At 53.3% G+C, this 25,239-nt stretch overlaps 2 protein-coding genes across 4 annotated transcripts in view; both read right to left on the bottom strand.

Moving 5' to 3' along the window:
- Positions 1 to 748: 748 nt before the first annotated feature.
- Positions 749 to 13,441, bottom strand: AKAP8L (A-kinase anchoring protein 8 like). Its single transcript, XM_049810582.1, has 13 exons — positions 13,362 to 13,441; positions 11,878 to 11,910; positions 10,538 to 10,778; positions 7,953 to 8,421; positions 7,379 to 7,502; positions 7,161 to 7,216; positions 6,478 to 6,514; positions 4,979 to 5,087; positions 4,476 to 4,617; positions 3,949 to 4,054; positions 3,271 to 3,401; positions 2,366 to 2,461; positions 749 to 1,875 (listed from the first exon to the last, which is right to left on the bottom strand). Exons 1-13 carry the CDS (start codon positions 13,372 to 13,374, stop codon positions 1,360 to 1,362), a joined length of 2,073 nt encoding a protein of 690 aa, XP_049666539.1. The 5' UTR covers positions 13,375 to 13,441; the 3' UTR covers positions 749 to 1,359.
- A 926-nt stretch (positions 13,442 to 14,367) lies between these two features.
- The window catches only part of WIZ (WIZ zinc finger), a 58,705-nt gene continuing 47,833 nt past the window's right edge, over positions 14,368 to 25,239 (bottom strand). The window contains exons 6-13 of one of the 3 annotated variants that reach the window (XM_049810357.1): positions 22,313 to 22,477; positions 21,151 to 21,654; positions 18,433 to 18,740; positions 18,204 to 18,333; positions 17,414 to 17,944; positions 16,570 to 17,010; positions 16,063 to 16,255; positions 14,368 to 15,897 (exon numbers count right to left, since the gene is read on the bottom strand). In XM_049810357.1, coding sequence (XP_049666314.1) covers positions 15,738 to 15,897; positions 16,063 to 16,255; positions 16,570 to 17,010; positions 17,414 to 17,944; positions 18,204 to 18,333; positions 18,433 to 18,740; positions 21,151 to 21,654; positions 22,313 to 22,477 — 2,432 coding nt within the window. In that variant the 3' untranslated portion in view covers positions 14,368 to 15,737. Of the gene's footprint in view, positions 15,898 to 16,062; positions 16,256 to 16,569; positions 17,011 to 17,413; positions 17,945 to 18,203; positions 18,741 to 21,150; positions 21,655 to 22,312; positions 22,478 to 23,748; positions 23,882 to 25,239 lie in introns of those variants that run through there. The other 2 variants (XM_049810358.1, XM_049810356.1) reach the window with 2 other exon arrangements.

The following is a 25,239-nucleotide window of genomic DNA, read 5'->3' as shown; positions in this document are numbered from 1 at the left end:
GCAGGAGATGGGTTCACTGCTCAGGAAGCCAAGTGGGCAATACCAGGATAAACAGTTCAGGACTTGAGCTCGGTGTTTTCACGGGTAATAAATCTCCCTGGCATGGAGCAGGTGAAACATTCCCTCTCATGGAGCTCCTCTCATCCATCTCGCAATCCTATTAGCTCATAGATGACTTCACGGGCACAACTGAAGCATCTGGCAGTCATTGCCGCCAGGGACCCGTGCTGGAGGAAAGGGGTTTGAGGTCGGGAGCAGTCTCAGCACTTTGTCTTCATATTGATGCTTAAACCTCCCTTTCTGCGCATTGCTGAGGAAAACTTCTCTCGTACAAACAATTTGCACCAAGTTGGAAGTTTGTAAGACTGGATTTGGCGTCACACTGGCGATTCAAGGCTAAGCACGTCCTCATCCATCAACCCATCCAGCAGGAAAGCTCCCAGCCACTCCTCCGTAGCAGGAATAACCTCTGCGGTGTCATGGAAACTAATTTCTTTACTTCTCCCTCATTTCAGGAAGGAGAATCCGTACTCCAGGTGATGATTAACTGATGACAGCTTCAACCAAGTGTTTACCGCTAACGCAGGTTAAGTTGGCTCCATCTGCAGTGCTGAATGAAGAGAGGAAAGCTGAGCTGAACCCAAATCCCGAATCAGAACATGGAGACACAGGCTTTGTAGACTGGTTCTAAGCCTCCAACCTCTCACAAGCTTTACCAGGGCACCAGAAATTAAGGCAGAGTCACAGGTAATCTCAGGATAGTCCTTTTATCTCCACCCACCAAAACATTCACCTTTAAAATGAAAGCATTTTACAAACAATACAATGTCGACACCACTTAGTTTCGCTCTGCATTAAAAGGAAGAATAAAACATCAGGGGGGAATATTACAGTCACATGAAAGTTACGCAGAACCTTAACGGCGTACACTGCAGAAATTAAAACCCCAGAACCAAATTTCTGATGTTTCCAGACAGACAGGCTAAGGGAACAAACCACATCTTTGTTAAATATAGAAAAGTTTAAATTCAAGGGGAAGAGAAGAGGTTTCGTTTGCCAGATTGTGAAGTAGCACTGGTTTGCACACATGCTCAAAAGGAAATTCTCCTAGTACAAAGCCATCTAAAAAACAGAGAACGCACAAAACCTAGCTACTAAAATGAAGATTTGGTAAAAAAAAATTCCTCTATTTTCCCAAAAAATCACTTTACAGGTAAAGGCTTCCACTGCCTAAGTGAGTTTAGTAGAATGAGAACTCAAAACACATGTTATGAAATTCACAGATACAGTTATGTTTAAAAAAAAAAATCACAACAAAATACGTCAGGTCTTTTACACATCAGCTTCCCCCTCCAGAGTTTACTCCGCATCCTCATCCTCTTGTGCTGCAGCAGCTTCCTCACTTTCTTCCTCCTCATCTTCTACTTCCACGCCTTCTACTGGCTGTTGCTCTTCTTCCTCAGGCAGAGATTCCTCTGCAGGTGGGGAAGTCAGCTCCTCTGTGTTTTCTGCATCCGGCTCCACCTCTGTTTGTGCTTGTGCCTCGATTTCTGTCTCTGTCCCTGTTTCTTCTCGCTCCCCCTCATTTTCAGCACCTTCTGCTTCTGGGTTCTCTTCAGGATCCTTGTTTTCCTCATCTAGATTTTCCTCCTCCGGATTTTCTTCTTCTGGATTTTCCTCTTCCAGATGTTCCTCCTCTGGATTTTCTTCTTCCGGATTTTCCTCCTCTGGATTTTCTTCTTCCGGATTTTCCTCCTCATCCTTGTTTCCATCTGCTCCTTCTGCTGTTCCTTCCTCCACATTTCCACTGGCTCCCCCTTCTCCTTCCTCATGCTCTTCTTTTTCTTCTGGGTCATCCGTGAAAGGATTTTCACCCTGAAAACACAAGACAAACATTCATCTGCTGTGAGTTTATCTCTGGCTGCTTCGAGGAATTCACACCGGCTACATGCCAGCAAACCCTCCCAATAATTTTAGCGTAATGGTTGCACTGAAAGCAGTCAAGTGAGCAGCTCCTGAAAGCAGATGCTGCCTCGAGAATTCAAATCAACACTAATATTAGCAGTGACAGCGCAACAGTCAGGCCTGTGGCCAAAGTTTAAGCTAGAGGCCTTGCTCATCCCCCTCGCTCAGGGTTCGGTGTAACATGTGAGACAGAAGATGACAGATGAAGTCATCTGCACTGTTGAGACCTGATGACCAGCAACCAGGAATCTGACATATTATCAAAAAAACTCCCCAAATCACCTCAAGGTTCAGCTAATAAGCACCTTCAGCAGTCGACAGCAGCTACCGTGAAATTCCTGCAGCACGGAAGCCTTGCTACCAGCTTGACCCCACACCAAGCTGCTCCACAAATACCTACCTTCAGGTACCGCTCCAGTTTCTTACTGATTAGTTTGTTGTTGAGAATACTCCTTGCAACTACCAGTGACGATTTCTTGGACTGCTCCATCATAGCCTGTACGGGAGGACAAAAAACTGCACTTAGACTTTGTTCTGAATTAACTCACGAGGTCAATCATTAGGCACAGCTCAGCAGCGGACAACAGGCTACAGAGCACACTTTAGTATTTGGGTAGGTGACAACACAGCAATATTTAAGAAATCTGCTATTTTCTGCACATTCCCTAAATTCTGTGCTTCGGAAAGGTATCAGGCAGCCAAGGAAAAGCCGCGTGGGTTGTTTCACACACTTCTACCAGCAGGATCATTTCATCTTTCAGTCTGAAATTTTGAATTTTGATTTTGCTGAGGTGTGGGGAAGCAAAGGACAGCTGAACAGCCGAGCGGTGCAGATGGTAATGCAGCCTGCTCAACATCGCCACAGTAACGTGTCAAGATTTACAGTTGTGTGCCGATAGATGTATCTTAGAAAGAGCTGTCGTCTGACAGCCATCACCTCGGATCACTGCTCGTGGGTATAGTAAAGCTTGTAACAACATCATCCTACATGTACGTGGAAGTGGGGGAGTAAGAAAGCTGTTTATTTTGCAAGAAATGGGGCAAGAGACACAAGATCTCGTTTTCAGATCGGCACGAGGCTCTGCCGAAGGTGCTATAATCCCACTAACACCTTGCTTGCCAGCTTTTGCAAAGGGAAAGTTTCTGGGGACACATCATCAAAATTAACTGCAGACTGTGGAGAGAAGCACCAGAGGATGAAGACCTGGTTTCAGGAACGACATGAACTAAACCCATCCAAATTCGTGCTCCTGTTACTGCAGCTGAAGCCTGCAAGACCTATGAGGCACCAGGCTGCCCACTCACCCTGCGGTTGTGGTTGTGGTCAAGCGACTTCAAGTGTTTCTGGATGATGCCATACTGCATTGGGATGAAGAGGTCACAGGCAGCACAGTGAGCCGCCTCCACCTTCTTAATAAAATGCTCCATACCAACATCTGAAAAGGAAGATAAGAATGGTATTAAGTGGAAAATAATCTAGGGATTTGTGCTGTGTTCCAGATTTTACTCCAGCCTGCATTTAGAAACTCAGGTTTTAACCACCACAAACTTGGTTTTAACCCTTCCACTGGCATCAAAACAGCCTTCCCAGGGAGCAGGAGAGGAGCCAAGCGGAGCATGTGTTATATACAGCCAGGTTAACAGAATACCGCTGGCCCAGATACAAGCCTGGCTGCATGCCGCAACAACGAGTGACACGAGCTGCAGCTGCATCAGCACTGCAGGTTTGCAAGGAAAAAAAAAAAAAAAAAAATCTCTTCAGCCAGCTAATCATTTAGCTGGTGTCCACAAAGCCAGCTAATAACCTGAAGCGCCTGACGATGCACTTGAGCAGACAGTAGGTTTTACTCTTCAGCAACACCAGCAGGTTCCTCCCCTCCCGCTTTTTACTACTTTTTACTGTTTTGCTATTTATAGAGTTGACAAGGCAGCCGATACATTTGACAAAGGAACTCTCGCATGCACACAGGTAGGAACTCTTACCTTGCGTAAGATCTTGGTCCCTGTAAATCTGCTGAATAACCGCGTTAATGTCTTCAATTGCTTTACGACGCTCTTCAGTTTTCCTAGTTTTATTAGTGACGTATTCCTGTACGGCAGAATATTTCATATTAATCTTTTCCCCCACCACCACTTTTAGGTGTACCTCTCTAGTGTGCTCACCCTAAAGATCCTACAAATCCCACCACACATTGTCCTGCAGGTAGCACTGCCTTTCAGCACTTAAGTCACCCATTCCAGCCACCAAAATCCATGGTGGGCAAGTACTTTATTTCCTACCAGTCCAACCAGTAAAACCAGAGGTTAAACAACCTCTTCAAAAGAAGAGGGCAGTCAAGGCAGAGCTCCGATGCTTTAGCCCAACTTTACTCCACCTTCTCTAGCGGTTTCCACAACAGTTACTTAGAGAGGCAGTTCAGGAGCTTTACAGCATCTCCAATATCATAAATAATAATAATACAACCCCAAACTCTGAAACCCAGAGGACAGAAACATAACCAGAGGCTCACCTGGAGAAAATCAGCTGTTTGTTGAGGCAACTTGGTGCCAACAAACTTGAAGTGTTCCTTATGGAATTTACTCTCAAGGTGACTGTTCATCTCGTCATCGTAGAAGGTCCGATATTTGCATAATGAACAAACAAACTGGATCCTGTTGAGAGAGTTGGGGGTGAAGGGAAGTGATATTCAAACCAGTCCATTCCAGCTCTACAGGGCACTGCTTTCTCACTGCATCTACTCCCTCACTCTGTTTAAGGGGTGGCAGATAAACTCATGAAGTCTCCAACCCTTTAAACATTTACGGGATGTTTCCCAGAGGCTTTCCCATTTCTATTTATCTTTTAAGCATGGATGGCAAGAAGACTGGCAGGAGAGCAAAGCAGTTTCTACAAGGAACAGACAAAACACTGGGACAACTGGGAACAAAAGGACGGACGCTGGCTGCGAGTACTACAGTCCCAGAGAAGAAAGCGACATCACTAAAAAAGCCAAAATAAAATAGGAGATGTTACCTTTCTACCATGCGATCCCGATGCCTCTTCTTTTGCCTCTCTTGAGTTTTCTTGCCCGCCTGCAATTTGCGTTTGATTTGACTGATCTCTTCTTGAATTGTTAAAGCACCTAAGTGTTTAAAGCAGGTTGTATTTCAGGGCACTACTTGAGGACACCACCTGATTAAAGAGAATTTCCCTAGACAAGTTTAGTCGTCAGCCCGACCAACCCACACAATCGAGAAACACCGTAGAGTCGAGAAGCTGCTCCCACCAGCCAACTACAGATAAACCTCTGGTTTATACAACAGTGCTGCCCGCCCCCCCCACCCCCCCCAAATTAGTTTTTTCCAAAAAAAGCTGCACTGGGACAAGCTTGGCAGGTGGGGGGCAGAGGGGAGAACCACAGCAGAAAGACTCCAACGTGGTTTCCCAGCCCTTTATTTTAATTACTGTTTGCTACTACTAGTTTTATGAGATTTTAAGTATTAGTTACAGGATTTATTTTTTTTTTTAGTACCACCCGCTCAGATTTGTTCAGCCTCAAAGTGAACACTGGCAATGCAATAAAGCTTGGGTAAGGGGGATGAATTTACACCACTTTGGGGACAGAAAAGCTGCTTCTCTGTCCGCCTGCCCTGGCATATGCATGGGCACGTCCCAGGCTCAAATTTACGCTGCCCACTGGCAGGACGGGCAGCAAGGACCCCCCCCCCCCCCCCATATTGCCAGGAGGTTTCCTTCCAGCCCTCCTGCTTCTCTCTGCTCCCTTTGGGTATTGCGGTGCTTCTCCGACCGGCCCTGTCTCTCTGAGCCAGGAAGCGCCATCCCGTTTCACAGCCCGAACAACTTACCCAAAGTCAAGTCTAGGGCACACTGGGAAATTAAATCTGGTTCCCTAAGCCCCAGGCTAGCAGCTTCACCAACCTACCTTGACCAAGGGATCCAGCTCCTCCCTAGCAGGGCTTTTACAGCACTTCCTTATCCCTGAGCAGACACAAAGGATGGGATTCATCTGACTAAATGCAGACATTACAGCTGAGCTAGTCCCCTGTCCCCCCGTCAGCGGAGATCTGACAGGTCTCATCCTGAAGAGCAAATGAACCGGTGCCCTGGGAAGAGCCCTCCCCGTATTTCTCCGCCTGGCTACGGCAATGCAATCCCACCAGAGCCTCACACACAAGAGCCTCGACTGCTCTCGCTCGTAGGACCCCACCTCTGATGGCTATCACAGCACCAGACAAGTGTCCCCAGGGGACTCGGGGACACGCGCAGAAGCCAAATTACCCTTCAGCGAGAAGGTGCAGAGGTTTAGCTCAGGTCACCAAGACACAACGGACCAGAAGGGACAGCGAAGCCACAAGGCAAATGGACTCTTAAGAACCGAAGGAGCCTAAATAAACCCATCGGATTTAATTGGAAATATCTCTTCTGGCCAGGTCGGAGCACTCGACTGGAGGGGGGTTGTGCTCTGCGCAGAGCTTCGGAGCGCAAATGAGCTGTCGCGCACACCAACTCACCTTTCTCCGAATCTTTTCCTTCTTCATCTTCCCCTTCCTAAAAATGCAATGTCAGGAAGTTAAAACCGTCTAGCGAAAGCGAACATCTGGAGGCTGGTTTGACACCTTCACCAGCCTGCTGCCTCTCAAACCCTCCCCAGGCACTCAAAGCACCGCACGGAGAAGCAACATCTCCATCAGATCTGGCTGCTCCACGCTCCCTTAGCACGGGGAAATCCAGCGTGGCACCCGCTCACTTGGCAGGAGATGCTTCTACAACGCCTGCAGGTCTTATACATGAGAGACCTCCCTCCACCAAGCTGAAGGACACCGGCAGACAGGTGCCTTCAGTCCCCGTCTAGAGTGAGGCAACATAATCCCATGCTTGCGAATTCTCCACGTCGCAGGCAATTGATTTGGGGTTTTTCCTTACTTAAAGCTCTTTGCGTATGGGTGTTTTACTGCGTTTTGACAGAGTAAAGCGTCTCGCAGTGATGTTGCGGCTGGTGGGTGTAGCTGGGAAGCCGCTGTAATGTCCACGCATCCCTTGGTGGAGCATTTTGCTTCCATCCACTCCCCGCAACTTGTCCAAGCCTCCGCCACCTGGCTCGGTGTGGGAGTAACATGCGAGTCCAGGGATATGCCCTCACCAACCAGAACTACAGCTTTTAATCACAATAAAGTAGTTTTCAAGAGTTACTTACACCTCTGGAGCCCTCCTTCTCCTCTTTTTCTCCTGATTCTCCTTCTGTTCCCTCCTCTGAAAGAAACAGCACAGCATCAAGAGAGGTTACCCAGATCAACACCAACAATTTTGCCACCACATTAAATGTGCGGCAAAGCACGACAGCTCTACCGAAAATAAAGACAGTGGCAGCTTTATATTGCTCCCGACCATGTCACAAAGCTGCTCCACTCTTACCATTGTCAGAGTCGGAGTTATCGGAGCCGTCCGTCTTTGCCGCCTTGCTGTCAGGTTCATCGGAGCTGTTTGTTTGCTTTCGCTTCTTTGCGGTGGGATCTTTTTTGATTTTCTTTTTCTGGGGCTGCGAGAGAAGAGAAAGGTTAATCCCTGCAACACGAGCAGGTGCCCTCTGCAGCCAGCAATATCTTATTTTACTCATTTTTAGTGAGTTAAGCTTCCTGCATCGAGTTTCTGACAGGCAGAGTTGATCAGGAAGGACATAATCCACCACACCTCTATCCCGTAATATAGAAGATTAAGCCGTGAAGGGCTGCAATATTCTCCTACCCTCAGAAAACAAAGTTTTTAGGATTAAAACATCTCATGTATCAATACTGCTCTGCAACTGAGCGCAGCCTCCTCAGTTTGCTTAGGATAAAACATGCTACAGAGCCAGTAACACGCAGAATTATATATTATCACTTCCCAGAGAGTATTTTGGAGCCCTTTGCTGCAGGACATGTGGGTCTGTTGGGAAATAAAGTCTCTCATTCAAGCCAAGCAGGTGGGAGGATATCGCACGAGTACTTACTTTAAAATCCGAGTCCCACATTTTCCAGTTTCTCCTCATCCGTTGTTTCATCATTCCTCCTCCATAACGCATATTTCCCGAGAAACCTCGCATTCCCTGGAACATGCTGAGTTCTGGGATAATGTTGTGGGAGAAGAGGGAAGGAAGCCTGGAGGATCCGTGGGGACCGAGACCTCGCGATCCCATCGATTGCGGAGGCTCGTTCCACTGTCCGCCCATGCGCCCGGGATAGGAAGACGCCATGGGTCTGTTATTGCGTCCGTCTCTACCCCAATTCTGACCCCGTTGACCAAAGTTATCCCGTGCTCTGTTCTGGTATTGATCCCGGCGGTTCCCGTAGAAGTTGTCATAGTGACCTTCATAGGCATTATCGTTGTCGTGTTCGGACTCGTTGTAATCGTAGCTGGATCGGTACATGTCACGGTCATTCATCGAAGACCTCGAGTCGTAGGATTCGTACGAGTCATACCTGCAAGAGATGCGTCAGCAAGACACCACTGAGAAACAGCAGCAGAGGAGAAGCAAACAAAACCCTTCCAAACAGATTTTTAAGTTTATTTTTCAATCAGCAGATGTGTCACTCAACATGGGACATATTTCACTGCGGAGCGGGACAGGACATGGACCAGCAGGAGCTGGTGACAGAGCTTCAAGGTTTCAGTCCCGCTGGTGGAAGAACCAGAGACCTTTAGACACCGGAAAACCCTGATGCCAGGGAGCCCCTTGAACCATCCGTTTCTTCCAGAATTACCAGAATATTTTAAATGAATAAAAAAACCAAGCACACTGAGCAAAGGTTCCTTCACCAGCTGAGGTGGGGGCTTATCGCTTTGTCCCCACTCCCAAATATTGGGCTCAAAAAGAACTTTAGGAGCAGTTGAAGAGAACCAAGAGCTGCTCATTGTCACAGCAAGTTTCACCTTATCCAGAAATACTTCCCAGAACAGTGAAATTTGCTACTTGAGGAACATCTTGGCACAATCAAAGACCTATTCCAGACCCACCCTTCCTCACTCCCCATATGCAATCCATCCATTAATGAACTGTTGTCCCCACCAGCTGGAAAGCCAACATACGCCCCACCTATTTTAAAACCTTTTTTCCTCCTAAAAATGAGGCCACGGAGGATTTTTAGCTTTACATTCTGCAATACTAAAATGCTTCGTACTGGAATTTAAGGCTTTGCGTGCTTGCCGGCAGCACTCTGACCAAGGCAGGCAAGGAGGAAACCTGCTGCACAAGAAAAGATTGTGATGCTGAACTAACGAGCCTCATCAAAGCATGACCTCCTCGCCGCTGCGCTTTACAGCAAGGCCTTGAAACCACAGAGATCTGAATCAGCAGGGGGAAAAGATGTTATCATGGCTCCAAGGTCAGAAGAAAGTCACCCCACTGATAAAAGGAGAGAAGTTGGGGCTACAAAATCAGACCAGGCACCGATGGAGGAACTGCCAGTGTCCGATTACACGTAAGCCAGAGCAACTGGAGGGTGAGCAGCTCCTTTTCTGCTTCGTTATAGCCTAGAGCTGATATTCTCCAAGTGATTTATCTTTCCCTTACCGTGTTTCTCATTATTTCCTGCACAGAGCAAAAAATTTTTAGCTTTTTAATAAAACCTATCCCATCCCAACTGGTGCAGCGGTGCCAAGTCAGTGGAAACACACCGCCGGCAGGAGCATGCCTGCAAGCAGGCGACCGCTGGCGCACGAGATCAAAGTGGAGAAGCCCAAAATGATGTCTGAATGGACAAAAGTCCAGGGAATGATTCGGCAAACCCCTTCCAGCACAGTTAAACCGAGCAAGTGACCAAAACAAATCGATTTGATATAGTAGTACGAACGTATCTTTTCTTAAGAGAGTTACTGTTTTGGAAGTGTAAGAGTGGAGTAGAAAACAGTCACTTCCCATTTACTAATATTTACTCCTGAATTTTACTTTGTCTAACGTAGCTTTACTTATTTAAGGCATTAAAAACCTGGAAAAAGTAGTCGCCCTGCAGAAATACCAAGTCCTCGCTCAAAACTCACAGTGCGTGTTAGTAACTAAGAAGTCTTTGGGGAAAGAATCCTGTTTATTAGTACTTAAACATTAACACAGATCAACAAGGGGCTGACTACGTCGTAGAGCCGAGCATCTACTGTGACACTGGCTACAAAAACCTCACTGCAGCAGCAGAAGTCAATCTATTAATCAAAATCAGTAATTTAAACTCAGATTTAAGCATGAAATAGTGCCTTATTTTCCTTAGCACTGCTCTAGAAGTACATAAGCAAGCTCGTGAGAACATTGCTTATAATTATCATTTCACTGAAGAACCCCCAATTTCAGCCACTGCTGGAAAAGCTGCACTGTAAGCCCCAAATGTGTAATTTTTTTGCAAGACACGGATGAAAACTTAGTATAAAATCCTATTTTACAGTTACAGCAGGTGAGAGGAGGATAGCTGAGCCAGCTATGGACGCTCACTTGAGTCACAACACCAGAAAAGGCAAGAATGAGACCAGCAAGGAACAAACAGAGCAGCAACAACTCGTAATGAGCAGCAGATCGTTACAGCATCTCCTCACCTTGTGCCCTGCACTCACCTGTCTCCACCAGATCCGTAGTGCCCTCCTTGCATCGTGTCTGTATCCATGTGTGACACCATGTCTAAGCGCTGGTTCATTTTTGCGATGACGGCATCGGCGTTGCCGCCACCTGAACCGTCGGGGTTCATGTCAACGTCCGAATTGGCCATTTCCCAGGAGTTCGAAGTGGCCATGCCATATCCGTAATTACCCGAGTTATCCTGGCCGTATCCATAGCCGTAACTGTATCCCTCGTAACCTGGAACAACAAAAATAAGAGCTGGGTTTATTTCCAGTTATCCAGGTTCGTGAATATTTTAATTTGAATTAAGATGCCCCAAGCAAGCATCACAGGGAGTTAAAAAAAACCAAAACAAACAAAAAAACGAACTCAACTTTCTATCTAAGTCACCTATAAACTTTGAACTGTTGAGCTCATAAAGGTTTAAGGGAACAATTTGCTTGCCCAAGTCCCATAAAACACAGCCACAGCCTACAGCTTCCTCCCTCTAACCTGCTCAGGAGAGGAATAAACATGACCAAGGCAGAGCCTCCATAAAAACCTGTTTTGAGGTAACACGGAGAACACAAAGAACCATTTTAAGCCGGTTTTTAGTTTGATACGAAGCTGTTGGTAGCCAGACGAATGCAGCTAGGACATACCTTCGCCAGAACCTATTAAACTGCTTTATAACCCTTAAATCCAAAAGGATGACGCTATAGCACGTACCTGCCCTTGCCAAAGACAGTACAGCCGAACACTGAAAGCAAAACCACTTTCGGCCTAGCATTTTCCAAACATTTTCTATCAGAAAGCGACAGAGAGACTTCTCCTCTTGCTAAAGCAGCCAAAACTGTTATAAACCAAAAAAACCCCAGTGTAGGAATAACAGACAAAGCCAATTAAAAGCCTGTTGAGGCTTAAAATTTAGGTTTTTCTTTCCCCAGCCCTTTTGTTTGGCTGCTGGCACGCGTGGAGAGGGAGTTTGTATTTCTGCTGTCTCCCCAAGCCTCGATTTACATCATCACTTGCACTGACTTCATTCAGGTTTTCCAAGTAGCAGAAAGGGGTTTTTTTGGGGGGCAAAAAACAACCCCAAACCCCAAATATTCCGCCTAGAATAGTTTTCCTGTGCAACCAGAAACAGCAACAAAGTTCTCTGTTGGCTTCAACGTGGATTTTTAAAATAAAGAAGAAAAACATCACAGAGGTGGAACAGTAAGAGACTACACGGGGTGTGTGCTGCGGCAGGGACGGTGCTTGTTCGTCACCGACCTCGGTGCGTCTCCCTCAGGCTCAGGAAACAGATCTGAAGTGGAAGGTAATAAACCATTACTCCAGTTTTTACTGTACTTGCCTCTGTTCGTCCCAGAGTTCCAGTCTCCATAACCTAGAAAAAAGCAAAAAGCAATTAGAGATGAGTTGACTGTTATAGTGGCAGTTGCGGCCAAAGACATTCTCGTTACCCAGCGTCAAAATGGAGCCACGCCCCCAATAATCCACAAGTCTTGCACCAAATATTGAAGAAATCGGACCTTAACGTCGCCCCAGCAATGACGTCCCCACAAGAGGAACATCCTTTGCTCCTCTTAAAGAAAATCCAGGGTTTAATTTCAAGCTGAGCTCTTGGTAATGCTTTCCAAGACCAAGTATTTTGGGAGCAGAGGCGAAGCGTTTGAGAAAGCGAGAGGGGTCTCGCACAGAATAAACCCCGCTCCCATTAACGCCTAAAAAGAGAGGACCCGGGACACATCGGGGAAGTTTTAATCCCATCGTTCGCCAACCTGCAGCCTCCCAGGACTGACATTCAGACGCCCTTTGAGGCAAAACCTATCTTGACGGCATCTCTGCACTTTGCCCTTGCAGGAAACCAGCTGGAAGATGGGAAGATACCGGGATGGAAAGACGCGGTCTGGACACTGACATCCCATGCTCCCCAGTCAAGAAACCGTTAGCCCAATGTTAATTTTCAAAGCAATTACACCCTCATTAACCAGGGTACGTATGCACACGGCTCTGCTTCGCACGAAGCTACATGCACGCTGTGGGAAAGCGATGTTACCTTGCAGGTTGTCATTGTGATTTCCCCCTTAATTAGAAACTCCTCTTCCCAGAAGAAGGCTAATTTATTAACTTTCTTTTTCTTTTCCTCACCCCCCCCCCCGGTGTCACCGTTACAACCTGAGCCACTTCCAGCCAAAACAGCTGACGCTGAATAAAGCAGCAAATCGCTTCCTACACCCACCGTACTCCACAGGTGAGCAGAGATGCCGCTCTAGGAGCCAGCAGAGTTCTCAAAACGTCAAGATTAAAAGGAGAAAAAGGCAAAATTGCCACTAAATCAGGCGAGGAGGAGAGTTACAGCCCTGACCTGAGTGAGGATGAGGAATTCCTGTCCAGCCGCCACCGCCAGGCGGAAATCAGAGGGAACCTCATTAAGCTTGATTAAAAAATAAATCAATTTTCTGTCAGAAAGAAGAGCCTAGCTTGCTCGCTTTCTCCGCCGGGAGGAGGCTGGCGGCTCCCCCTGCCCCCGGCCCGAGAGTACCCGGGGAGCACCGGACCGGAATCCCGGGGGTGAGAACCCGACGGGCCGAGGCGGCAGAACCCCCTCCCGGCCCTGAAGCCCCGCTGACAGGGGAACGGGACGAGGCCGGGCGAGGCGACAGCGCCCGTCACCCCTCAAGGGGCCCGGTCATCCCGCACAGCTCCGGCCTCTCCCCGTCCCCGGCCTCACGACCACCCCCGAGACCCGGCAAGGACCGCGGCAGAGCCCTCGACCGCGTCCCGGTTCCCCGGCGGGGGCCGCCCCCGCCGCCATCTTGCGCCGCCGCCCCTCACCTGAGTAACTCATGATGGCGGCGCCGCCGCCCGCCGCCGCCTCCTCCTGCGCGAGACGGTAACGGCGGCGCGCGAGCCCCGCCCCCCCGCCCCATTGGTCGCGCCGCTCCGCCTGCCCCGCTCTCATTGGTCGGCGATCCACCCCCACCCCCCTTCCCCGCGCCCGGCAGCCGTTGGTTCAACCTCCCCGCGTGATCGGCGGTTCCCATTGGCGGCCGGCGGATGCCGCTCACCGCCTCCCGCGCGTTCCCATTGGGCGGCCCTCGCGGCAGTTGGCGGGCGCAGGTGTCAATCGCGGCGCGGCGGGCTCCTCGCTCAATGGAACCGGCAAGGCCGAGGGCTGATTGGTCGGCGTCGCTGTCGCCTCGCGAGGAGGCGCGACCGCTACCGCTCTCTTCTCTCACTGGTCAGCTAGGGGGCGAGATAATCCCGCTTCCGCCAATAGCGCGGCAGACCCGCCTGGGGCCGCTAGCCCCGCCCCCACACCGGCTGCGCCGCGCCTCGCCCCGCCCCTCCAGCCCGCGGCGCCTGCTGCTATTGCCTGCTTTCGGGGGGGGCGGGGCCTCGTGTGCACACGCGTGTCTCACACGCGCAGGGGCAGCTTAACCCCCCCCCCCGGCGGATCACGTGGGTCTGCCCCCCCCAGGTGTGTCCCCGGCGGGGGGAGGGACTAGAGGGGAGCCCCCTCCCCACTCGTGACTGCTGTGGGTGTGGCCGTCATGGGGTGCTGGGTGGTGACCTGGGCGTGGCCTCATCATCCTGACCCCGGTGACCCCAATTCCTGGGGTCGAGGTCACGTCCTGACCCCAGTGACCCAGGACATGACCTCAGCCTGACCCCAGCGTCCCCAATTCCCAGGGGTCAAGGTCACATCCTGACCCCCCCACACCTTAAACCTCCCCAGGGAGACCTAAAACCACCCCAATGCCCCCCAAAATCGCATCCCCCCCCCCCCCAAACCATCCCGACATTCCAGGTATCCAGAGACTCCGCTCTCCCCGCCGGCTTCATTTCCAGAAGAATTTAATCCATCGTCCCATATTCCCAGGTACAAGAATCACCAGAATATGCCCCAAAAAAATTGGAAATAAAAAAAAAAAAAAAAAAAAAAAAAAAGAAAAAAAAAGAAACAGAAAAAATATTTATCCGTTAAAATTCCTTCCGAAATTCGGAAGTTTAGGGATTTCCAAATAAAAATGAATATTCCTTATTTCTACACAAATCTAGAGTTTAAAAAAGGCGGAAGGGCTATGGAGCTAGACGAGGAAAAAAACGGGAAAAATAAAGAAATAATAAAAGCAACGGTGAAAATGGGGGGAAAAAAAGGAGGGGGGGGCGCTGAGCCGAATCCTCCCGCCACCGCAGCCAATTCCGATGGGAATATCGGGAATTCCCTGGGGATTTTTCCAGTTCCCACTGGAGTTTCTTCTCTCCAGTGGGTCTCACCCACTGCTCCGCTCCGGTGAAATTAAAGGGGTACAGCAGCGAGGGGGGGGGGGGGGGGGGGGGGGCAAGAAACGGTATGAATCCGGCTTTTTTGGGGGGGTGGGGTATTTTTTTTTTGCCGCGGTGGAAAAGCGGGAGGGTAGCGGCGGCGTTTTAGGGGGGATTTTTTGGTGTGGGAAAAGGGGATTTTGGGCAACATGCAACCTCAGAACTGAGGGATTCCGATATCTATGCGAGACTAAATTTCATCGTCGCCTATGGAAAAAAAAAAAAAAAAAAAAAAAAAACCAAAATCGAATATACATTAACTCTAAGGGTCATATACAAAATCCACAGCGTTTTCCGGGAACGCAGCTGCTTCCCAAAATTCCCCTCCAGCCCGGCTCCATCCCAAATCGCCGCCGATAACGGCGACACCGTTTGTTCTTTGGGTTAAAAAAACAAAACAACAACAAAAAAGAAACAAAAGAAAAAAAAAAAAGGATTTTGGAAAGCGAGAAGGAGGGAAAAATCCATGGGCCCCCCCACCCCATTCCATGCCGGGACCAGCATCAAGTCGTTCCCTCCCCGATCCAGTGCCGGATCCCGGTTGCCGCGTGTCTCCCGTGGGATCAGCCGAGGGTTTGTCTTGATCCATGTAGTGCTTGTGGCGGGGGTCGTGTGTGTTGTGTGTCCCCCCCCCCGCCTAGCTGATCCCCTGGAAAACGGGGGGAAAAGCTCCGGAGGGGCGAAGGCAGCGATCGATCCCACCCTCCCCGCTTCCGGAAAAAAAAAAAAAAAAAAAAAAAAAAATGGAATTGTGGATATGGGAAGGTGAGGAGGGGGGCGGGGAGGGGGGCAGCGGGGGGGTAAGGATGTTCCGGCACCATCCGCGGTCGCTTCCCCGTGCCGGCTCTGTCATGGTGAGAGAGCCGGGGATTTGGGTTCCCGTTACTGAGCCTCGGCGAGGGTGGGGGGTTCGGGTGGGGGGGGAGCTTCGCCCCGTAAAGGATCCGCTTTGGAGAAATTCATTTCCAGGATATGTCGCTGGAGATGCCGTACCCATTCCTCCTGGATGGAGAGGGGACCTTGGAATTCCACCTCGCAGAACCTACAGAGGACACGGCGTCAGCTTGGGAATCGCGGTTTTGTCCCCCCCCAAAAAAAAAACCAAAAGAGATCCACGCCACGGAGCAAGGAAAGGCAACGCTTCCAGCTAGGAAAGAGAATCCCTACGGACACAGAATGAACCCCCCGCTTTCCCGAGGTGACCTACCTGCATTTGAGGGTGTAGATGTTCCCCACAAATTTCACCAGGGAGGTTTGCGGTGGGCGAGGGACCAGGGAAGGCACCGGCCTCATCCGCGGCGGCGGCTGCCGCGTCTCCTCCATTTTCTGCTGGAATTCGGTCCCTTCTTCTTCCCGGTGGAGGGGGTTGTCCAGGGGTCTCGCTTGCCTCCGTTCAAACTCTGGGATGGGAGAAACGGGAAGGGTTAGATCGAGGTTTGGGGGATACGGAAGGCGGCACGGCATCGCCGGCATGGCACCGCCGCTCTTGCTTTCGGCTCCCCAATGCGAGGAGCAGCCCCGACTCATCATGGGGAACCGGGTCCCTGGGAGGAAGAGGAAGAGGAGGAGGAGGGGTGGGGTCTCAGCTAAAGAACCCCCCTTCCGGCACTGCCGGGAATGGGCAGAGGGGACAGGGCAGGGTTTTTTCCCCCGGTGCTCCACTGGTGCCGGAGACCCCCTCTGCCCTCTCCCGGCTGGCTTCTCCCCAACTCACTGTTGATGTTCGAGCGTTGATGTTCCTCCACCTTCACCAAGGAGAGGGGGGAAGTGATCATGGGCCGCTCACCGCTGCTTCCCCCATCCAGGATTTTTCCGGCATCGCCGTGAGCTAAATCCCCCGGCAATCCTTTGCTCAGAAAGGTCACGCCGCCGGCTTGAAGGCTGAGCGGCATTCGTCGAGCACCGCCGTCGTGATCCCGGGCGTGCGAAGAGTTCCGGAATTTCTTCGTAAAGGGTCGTCCGCCTTGGATGTAGCTACGGTAAGCGCCGGCTTTTTGGGGTCGATGTCGGATCCATTCGCTGAGGGTCTCGATAGGCGAACCGTTAACGCACCATTCGGTGACACCGAATTGCCGGAGATGCGCCCGCGCGTGGCTGGCCAAGGCTTTGCGGTTTTCGAAGTAGAGGCCGCACAGCTCGCAGCAAGCTTCGCTGGCTGGGGTGAGGGGGGGGAAACGTGCCAGGCTGGGGGTGAGCGGGCGAAGAAGGCAGGGACGCGGCCCAGAGCCAGTTCCCCCCCATCAACACCGGCTCTGCACGGAGGCGGGTTCTCCGTGGGATCGAAATTCCCCGTATTTTTCAGCTCCAGAAACATCCCCCGGCCCGTCACAGGGGGCTGGTGGTCTCCAGGAAGCCAAGCTAATTTGGATCAGGGAAAAGCAACGACCCCAAATCTCTGCTCCCCTCGCCCCGCTCTGCATCCCCAGGAGGCAAAAACCCTTCACAGCACGGGGCTGGGGGTTCCCCGTGCCCACCCCGTCGCGTGAGTGACATCCCAGGGCGGTGTCAGGGTGGGGGGTGTTACACCGTGTTTTTCCCTCCCCGCATCCCCCACTTACACGTGTGCGCAGGTTTGTCGTGCACGGACTTGGTTTTGAAGGGCAGCTCGGTCTGGATGTACGCCTTGTGCTTGACTTCGGCGTGAGGACCCAACCGATCGTCCTGCAACGGCCGCTTGGCAGACAACGGCGTCAGGAAACTGCCCTGGGGTTTGCTGGTGAGAGGCGACAACGAGATCTCCCGGTTCAAGGTGGAACTGCCGGGGCTGGGTTTCCCCGTCCGTCCGCCCAGGGGAGGCAGGCCCAAGCCCTGCAGGATTTTTCCAGGGGACTTGGGGTCTGTCCCTTCCTCCCCGATAGATTTAGGGGGTTCAATGCTGGAGGCGTGGGGTTCTTTCTTGATAACGCAGGGTTTGGATTTCTTCTTGAGGATCTCCCGGAGGGTGTCAATGGGCGAACCGTTGACTGACCACTCGGTCACCCCCATTTGTCGGAGGTGAGATCGAGCGTGGCTCGACAAACCTTTGCGGTTTTCAAAATATTCGCCACAAAACTCGCAGCGGATGTCTCGCACTGGGTCGGCTCGGGAGGCTGCGGAGAGAGACGTGGGGTCGGGGCAGGGAGAAGGACTGTGCTTAACATCCCCCCGCCTCTCCGCTCCTCCCCAGCCACAGCGAGGGTTCCCCCGACACCACGGCCCACAGAAGGTGATGTGGGCTCCCCAAAAACACTGGAGAGAGCCCTCAGCCCCTCCTGAAGCAAGACGGACCCCCGTGTCCCTGTCCCTGAGGGAACGCGGTCCCACTCGGCCCCACAGCCTGAGCAGGGAAGGTGACAGCCGTTCACTTACAGAGGTTCAAGGGAGACATCTCCTCCCGCGGGGACCAGGCTCGGTCGGACGGGTGAGGTTCTCCGTGGAGTCCTCCCGACATCATCTCCCGCTTGATTTCCACCCTCAGTTGATCTTGTTTGAGTTTCTTCTGCAAGGAGGGAGGAGAAAGGCCTGGAAACATCTTCCGGGCGGTGGGAGGTGGGGACGAGGTAGGAGATTGCCCCATGGGGCTGCCGGGTTGCTGGACCTTCTTGGGGAGGGTGGGGATGTGAATCTCTCCGGGACCGCGCGGCTCCAAGGATCCCATGCTGCCCAAGAGGGTCTTGGCCATGGCTTTTTGCCCGGGACCGGCAGGATTCGAGGCGCTGCTCCGCGGTTGGGTTCTCCGTTTGAGGATCTCCCGAAGCGTGTCGATGGGCGAACCATTGACGTACCACTCGGTCACCCCCATTTGCCGGAGGTGGGATCGAGCGTGGCTTGACAAACCTTTGCGGTTTTCGAAGTATTCGCCGCAAAACTCGCAGCGGATATCTCGCACCGGCTCCGACCCCGAGGCTGCGGAGAGAGGGAGGAGGAGAGAGAGAGGGGAAGGGGAGGGAGAGAGAGAAAAGACAGACCAGCATGGCTCAATGGACGGACAGGACAAATGGACACAGCCCACAGCGGCAAAACCAATCCCTGCCCGAAATCAGAAGCAGGCTCAAACACATTGGGGTACCGCAGGAAAATGTAACGGCCGGGGGTTGTGGGGAGCTAGAGGGCTTCCCAGTGGGGCCAACGGAAAAGCTGTGGCCCGGAGTGCTGGAATAACACAGACACTCGTGTCCCTTCCCCGCTCACGTCCAGAGGAAGCGGCAAGTCTCACTCACGCCGCAGCGTCCAAGCCCAGCCGCTGCGGGGAGGAGGAAGGGCTCTGGATGAAGACACTGTGGGGCCAGTGGCACCGGGACAAACACTGTGTGCCTAAACCAAGTGCGTCCCTGCTAATCCCGGTGCTGGACGCTTGGCCCTCGAGCAGGGGCATCTCCTGCCTCCAGGAAGTGCCGATTCCCAGCACACTGATGAAGAGGAGGAGGAGGACGAAGTTGGAAGAGTTTTTACCACAAAACCAAGCTGCACCCTGAGCCACACAATATCCTGGAGGAGAAATGTTAACTTCCCTGGTCCCTGTTTGCCCTCCGTCTGCGGAGGGGAAGGGAGAAACCATCGGTGCTGTGTCAGGATGGAGAAATCAAGGTAGATCCCTGCCTAGAACTGGGGAAAAACCACGCCAGCGGCTTAAACCTGCACAGCAAGGGAGACTTGAGCAGGATAATTTCAGGTGCAGGGGAGATTGGCGCAGGCACGACTTGTCCAGCCGCTCCCGGGCACCATGCTGCTGTCTCTACCAGTGGAAATTGCTCACCAGGGAGGCCAGGGTGGTAATTTCTAACCAAAGTCAGAATTTTGGGTGCTGCTGCACTGATACCAAGGGGCCTACAAAGACGAAGCAGAGGCATTGCAGCAGCCAAAGGCCTGCTGACCACACAGACTGGCCCCGGCCAAGAGCCAGCACAGCCACAGCTTCAGTTTCTTGGCCAGAGGAGGGGAAGGAGGGAGAAGATCGGCCGATTCCTTGTGCCATGACTAGGGATCTGTCAGCCGCTGCAGCCTGCAGCGTGCTGGAGACTTTGCTCATGCCAAGCTGAGCAGCCAGACCAGAGTTTGTCTGCTCCTATGGCTTCATTAGCTGGCAGCCCTAACAAAGAGGAATTATGGCACTGGCTACGAGACAGGCATAAAGTGCTTTTTTGTTGCTGCTCCAAGTCTTTAAAGGGCTGCGAGGAAAAGCCGAGGCCAAACTCTGCATCTTCTGTCACCGGCGGAGAAGCAGCACCCAGAGAGTGTCTCTGCTCCAGCAAACCCACAGGCGCATCCTCCAGCGACAGAGTCTCTCCCGCCACCGACCAGCATCCAACTCTGCCATCCTGGAGCTTTTCAGCTTATGAAAAGTGAGTTGGTAGCCAGGACGGAGTAATTTTATAGCCCTATAGCTCCAAGAAACCTGGCAGGGTTAGGAAATCCCCAGCCATGGGGATTTTGAAGGATATCAGGTCTTAAAGCCACTCCTGCAATGAGGGAAGGAGTGCACAGCGCAAACTAGGACGCCGTCTTCCGCCGTATTGCATCAAACAACCCCCAAACACGCCCACGATTCCCACTGGGGAAGATGAAGTGACTTTTGGTGCTGCCAGCAGTGGGACAGGCTTGCCGGGCAACCCCAGTAACAAGGACAAAGAACTAACAAGCCAGAGAAGCCAAACAGCCCTTTGAGCTGTTGATGAAGACGTTCCCAGCAGGACACAGTGCTTTGGGAGGAGGAGGAAAGAGCCGGCTGCTGCCGGGAAAACCATTTTGGTCCCAAGGTGTCAGAATAAGTCACCAACGGAGCCTGGGGACAAAGAGGGACACGGCAGCACCAGGGCTGCGGTCCCAAGAGCCACGGCAGCGCCTCTCCGAGCGCATCTGATGCTGGAAATGGCAGCGGGGAACGAGCTGATGCTAGCCAAACCCACCACGCTCCACTGGGAAGAGGGAGCCGGCTGTGCCGGATCGAGCCACAGCACAGGAGGGTGCTCCACACCAGCCGAACCACAGCCCAACAGCGCCGAAAGAGGTGAGAGAAGCAAGGGAGGGAGATGTGAAGAGCTCAGAGAGCAGAAAGCCAGTAGTTTTCCTGAAATCCCAACCGGAATCCCCATTTGCCCACTCAGGAAAGACTGTCCCCTCCGATGGTTGCAACCAAACGGCCCGTATCTCCTCAGCATGGCCGTTACCAAACACCAGCTCCTCCACCGAGCTCTGCGCCCTCCCAGCTGCTGAGGGATGCCTGGCTTGGCAAAAACAGGATGGGAGAAGCCGGGGATTTCCCCTGCCCTCAGCTGAATAGGAAACATGGAAAACAAAAAAACCAAAAGACACTCACTTAAATTGAGGGGACCTTCCTCATCCGCCTGTGGCCACTGTGCTTTCGGGGAGCTCTGCAGAGGGCTCAGTGAGAGCTTGGAGCTCTTCTCCTCCGGGTTTTTTGGAGACGGGGACCCCGAAAGAGCGGGCGGCACCTTCTTAAGGATGGGGGATCCTGGTTGCGAGAGATTTTTTGAGAAGCCGGGAGGGGATTTGATGGCTTTATTAACGGGACCATCTGGTGGGCGATCGCCGGCCTTGCCGAGCGCCAGGAGCGTGGGTCGAGGGGAACCGGTGGTGGCGTCTTTGGGGGAACCAGATTTTTTGCCGAGGGTGGGAGACATGGGGCTGCCATCGGGTTTGCCTTTTTGCTTCATCAGTTCGTAAAGCAAATCGATGGGAGCCCCGCTGCTCTCCGATTCGGCTACGCCGAGTTGCCGTAGGTGAGAACGGGCATGGCTGGATAAGCCTTTGCGGGTTTCGAAGCAGGCGCCGCACACTTCACACGTCGTAAGGTTCTGGGCTGAAAAGAGAAAGAAGGAGAGAGAAAAAAGAAAATCAGGGCACGGCCGTGGCAGGATGCACAAGGAGCAGCATCTGGCCACGCTCCCAAGGGATTTTTAACACCCCCAACCTTAATTTTGAACATCAAGATGCTCCGTGCATCCCTGTGCAGCCAGCAATAAAGTGGGGAAGAGCGAGCAGAGCCGTGGGAGAACAAGGATCACTGCTCTAGCATAGAAGAAAGCTGTTTTTCCCACTTAAGGATGTTTTCTCTAGAGTGTTTCTGGAAGCCTTCCCTGCAACTGGTGAGCCACAGGCAGGCTCCAAAGCCCAGTCAGTGAGGCAGAGGGATTTCAAAGCGATCATTCTAGGGGAACGTCATTAACTAGGAGATGAAGGACTGATTGAGGTGGTTTAAGGAGGACAGGGAGTGCAAGTCAGTCCCAGTGACCTTTGGAAAGCTGCTGGTGCCAGGGAAAGAAAAGTGATGTAAACCAGCGATACCAGAGTACAACACGACCACCTTCTTATAATAAGAGGATTAATTAAGCAAAAGAACCTAAAAATCCTCCTGGATTCGGTTAAACAAATGTCTGCCAGGCTCCCCATTCTCTCCTCGCAGCAAAACCCCAGCACTCGGCTGCTGGAAATGACAAGAAACCGGGCAAAATACTCACTTTTGGAGTCCTGAGGCTCTGGTTTGCTCCCAGGCGGCTCAGGAGACAGTTTGGTCCCTATCCTGGTGGGGGGTTGATCCAGCTGCCCGGCGGGAGCGCTTTTTTTCGGGAGAGGGGGTGAACCCACCTCCATGGCCACCAGTTCTTCCTCTTCCGGAGCCAGGACTGCCAAGAAAAAAAGATCGTCAGCCCCCAAGGGTGGATAACGAGAACAAGGGAGATCAGTGTGGGGAGGTGGCTTCATGACACGAAGGTTTAGGCTGCTCCAGAGAGTTCAAGAGGGTGAATGGGAGAGAAGGGGGCTCTGCACGGGGCTGGTGGGTAATTTTAGAGGGGGACACCCATCCCGGTGGCAGGTGACACGGTGCTGGGATGGCAGTGACCTGCCAGAGAGATTTGGGGGTGCTTGGGGGGAGGATGGTGGCATTTCCCTGCAGGACGGGAGATGGCGGCAGCTCCCTCATAGGGGACAGTGGCCACTCTCTTGGGGGGGACACACACACACGAAGGTGGCAGCTCCCTGGGGTGGGTGGGGGGACAACACAGGGACATAAATGTGGCATCTCTTTGCGGTAGGATGGATGGATGGTGACAGCTCCCTGCGGGAAGTGGGGGGACAGATTGTTGCAGCTCCCTGTGGGGAGGTGGACACTGATGGTGGCAGCTCCCTGCTGGGGGGGGTGGGACATGAAGGTGACAGCTCCCTACTGGGGGGTGGGACATGAAGGTGACAGGTCCCTGAGGGGAGGGGAACAGGGATGGAGGCACCTCCCTGCGGGGGTGAGGACGGGGATGGTGCCACCTCCCTGCGGGGAGGGGACGGGGAGGGGGCGGCGTTGGCAGCCCTGCCCGGGCCCGGGGGTGGGCTGGGGGCTTCCTCGGGCTCACCGGGCATCGCTTCCCACCCCGGGCTGGTCCCTAAGGCACAGCCGGGATTTACATCCCCACACACACCCCGGATCGTGTCGTGTGTCCCGTCCCGTCCCCCCCCCACAACCCCCAACCCTCCACCCCAGGGGGGCAAGGAGGAGGGGAAAAGCTCCCCCCCCCCCCAACCTCATCCCCGTCCCGTCCCCCCCCATCCCGTCCCCAGCGGTGACAGGAACCGGGCGCGTCCCGTTTTAAGCGGGACAGGCCCGATCCGGGGGTGGGGGGGCCCCCGTGAGGGGACAAAGCGAGGCCGGGGTACGGACAAAGGAGGGCGGCGGCTCGGCGACAGCGGTTCTCGCCGGCTCTTCCTTCTCTTTCCGCTCCCTTTCCTCGTCAGAACCGGGCCCGGAACCGGCGGCGACCCCCGGGGTCGGGCCCGTGGCGGGGAAGAGGATGAGGATGGGGGTGGAAGGGGAAGGTGTGGGGGGGGCTGGAGTGGGGGGGTGGGCCGCGGGTGGGCCCGGGCGCGGGCGGGGCGGGGTCGGCGATGAAAAAAAGGAGCTCACCCGGCTCGGGCGCTGCCTCGGGCTCGGGTTCGCCGTCCCCACCCCGGTCCCGGTCCCGGGGTCGCGGCGCCGCCGCCGCTTTTGTCACTTTGGGCTGCGAGGAGGTGGAGGCCGCCATCTTGGCTTCGGCACATGCGGGGCGGCCGCCAGGCCGTTAGGCCGAGCGCCGAGCAGGCGCGCGCCCGCCCGCCAGGGCGAACGGGCGAGCGCCGAGTTAAGGGAACAGAGAGAAAGCGGAGGGCGGGGGGTGGGGGGGGACGGGACGGGGACGGACACGGACCCGTCGCCGGGGCGGGAGGCCGAGCGCCGAGCAATCGGCACCCCGGCTGGCAGAGGCGTGCGGGGAGGTGGCGACAGGGAGGAAAGGGGAGCGCCGAGCGATCGAGCGGGGTGGGGTAGGAAGAGGGACTTCCATGGCGGGGTGCGAGGCCCAGGCCTGGGCTCCGCTCAGGGGACGAGGCCCCGGGGGGCCAGGTCCAGCTCAGCCCCAGGATCGATGTGCCCAGAGGCTCAGCTCTCACCCTGGCCCCACGAGTCCTCCATGGGGCCTGAGCTCGGGGTACGGGACAAGGCCCAGCCCCAGGGTCCGTGTCCTTCCATGGCTCCCCTCACACCTCCAGGCTCTCTCTCAACCTGCCCCTCACTTAACGGGGCTGTCCCCATCCCAACAGTCCCGTACCCAGAGGACGGGACCACCCGGACACCCACCGAGATGGAAAAGGCCACCCAAAGCCTTCTCTGTCCCATTCTCACCCCCGCCACTGCAGCCCCAGGGGTTTCTATTCCAAGCCGCTTCAATAAAAAGCAAAAGAGAAGCAATTTGTTGTCCAGAGGAGGGATACGGGCACATCGTCTGTCTCCTAAAGCACTGCCACCTCTCCTTAAAGCAGGGGGCACAAATAGCACCTGAGGACAGATTCTCAGCCAAGGGGACAGAGGCAACGGCAGCAAAGTCTCACCGAAAGCCCCGTTCCTAAACGGACTGACGAGACCTACCGGAACTGGCTGAGAACTCCGGGTTTTCAACAAGAGCTATTCCAAAATTACAGCGGGTGTTGAGAGAGAGCAAGCCCTGCGAAGGGAGATGCGGCCATGCACTGAGGCAAAGAGCAGCAATGAGTCCTATCGGAAAAGGGAAACGCTGCAGGAGCGCAGCGTGAAGACAAGGAGAAGGGAACGTGGTGGAAATGTGTAGGAAACCAAAATCCACCCAGATTGGGAAACAAAATCCACCTGGATCGCAAAGGAACCGTAACAAGCGCAGACCGTTAACCTCAGCGGCGAGCGGCGAGGACCGATCCCCACAGGAACCGTCCCCATCCACTCTGGGCACATCAGGGTGAGGAAGCTGGCTCTAACCGAAGGAGCTCACTGGTGAATAAAAGTTACTTACGGAGCCCAAAATAGAAATACAGAAAGACAGAGTGTGTAATCGTTACCTTGGATGGCTTCTGCTCAGCTCCATCCTCCTCCTCACCTCCCTGGGGAAGG

This window comes from Accipiter gentilis, chromosome 9, assembly GCF_929443795.1.
Source record: "Accipiter gentilis chromosome 9, bAccGen1.1, whole genome shotgun sequence".
Classification (NCBI taxonomy): domain Eukaryota; kingdom Metazoa; phylum Chordata; class Aves; order Accipitriformes; family Accipitridae; genus Astur; species Astur gentilis.
The sequence above is the reverse complement of the archived record's forward strand: the minus strand, read 5'-3'. Positions and strand labels throughout refer to the sequence as shown.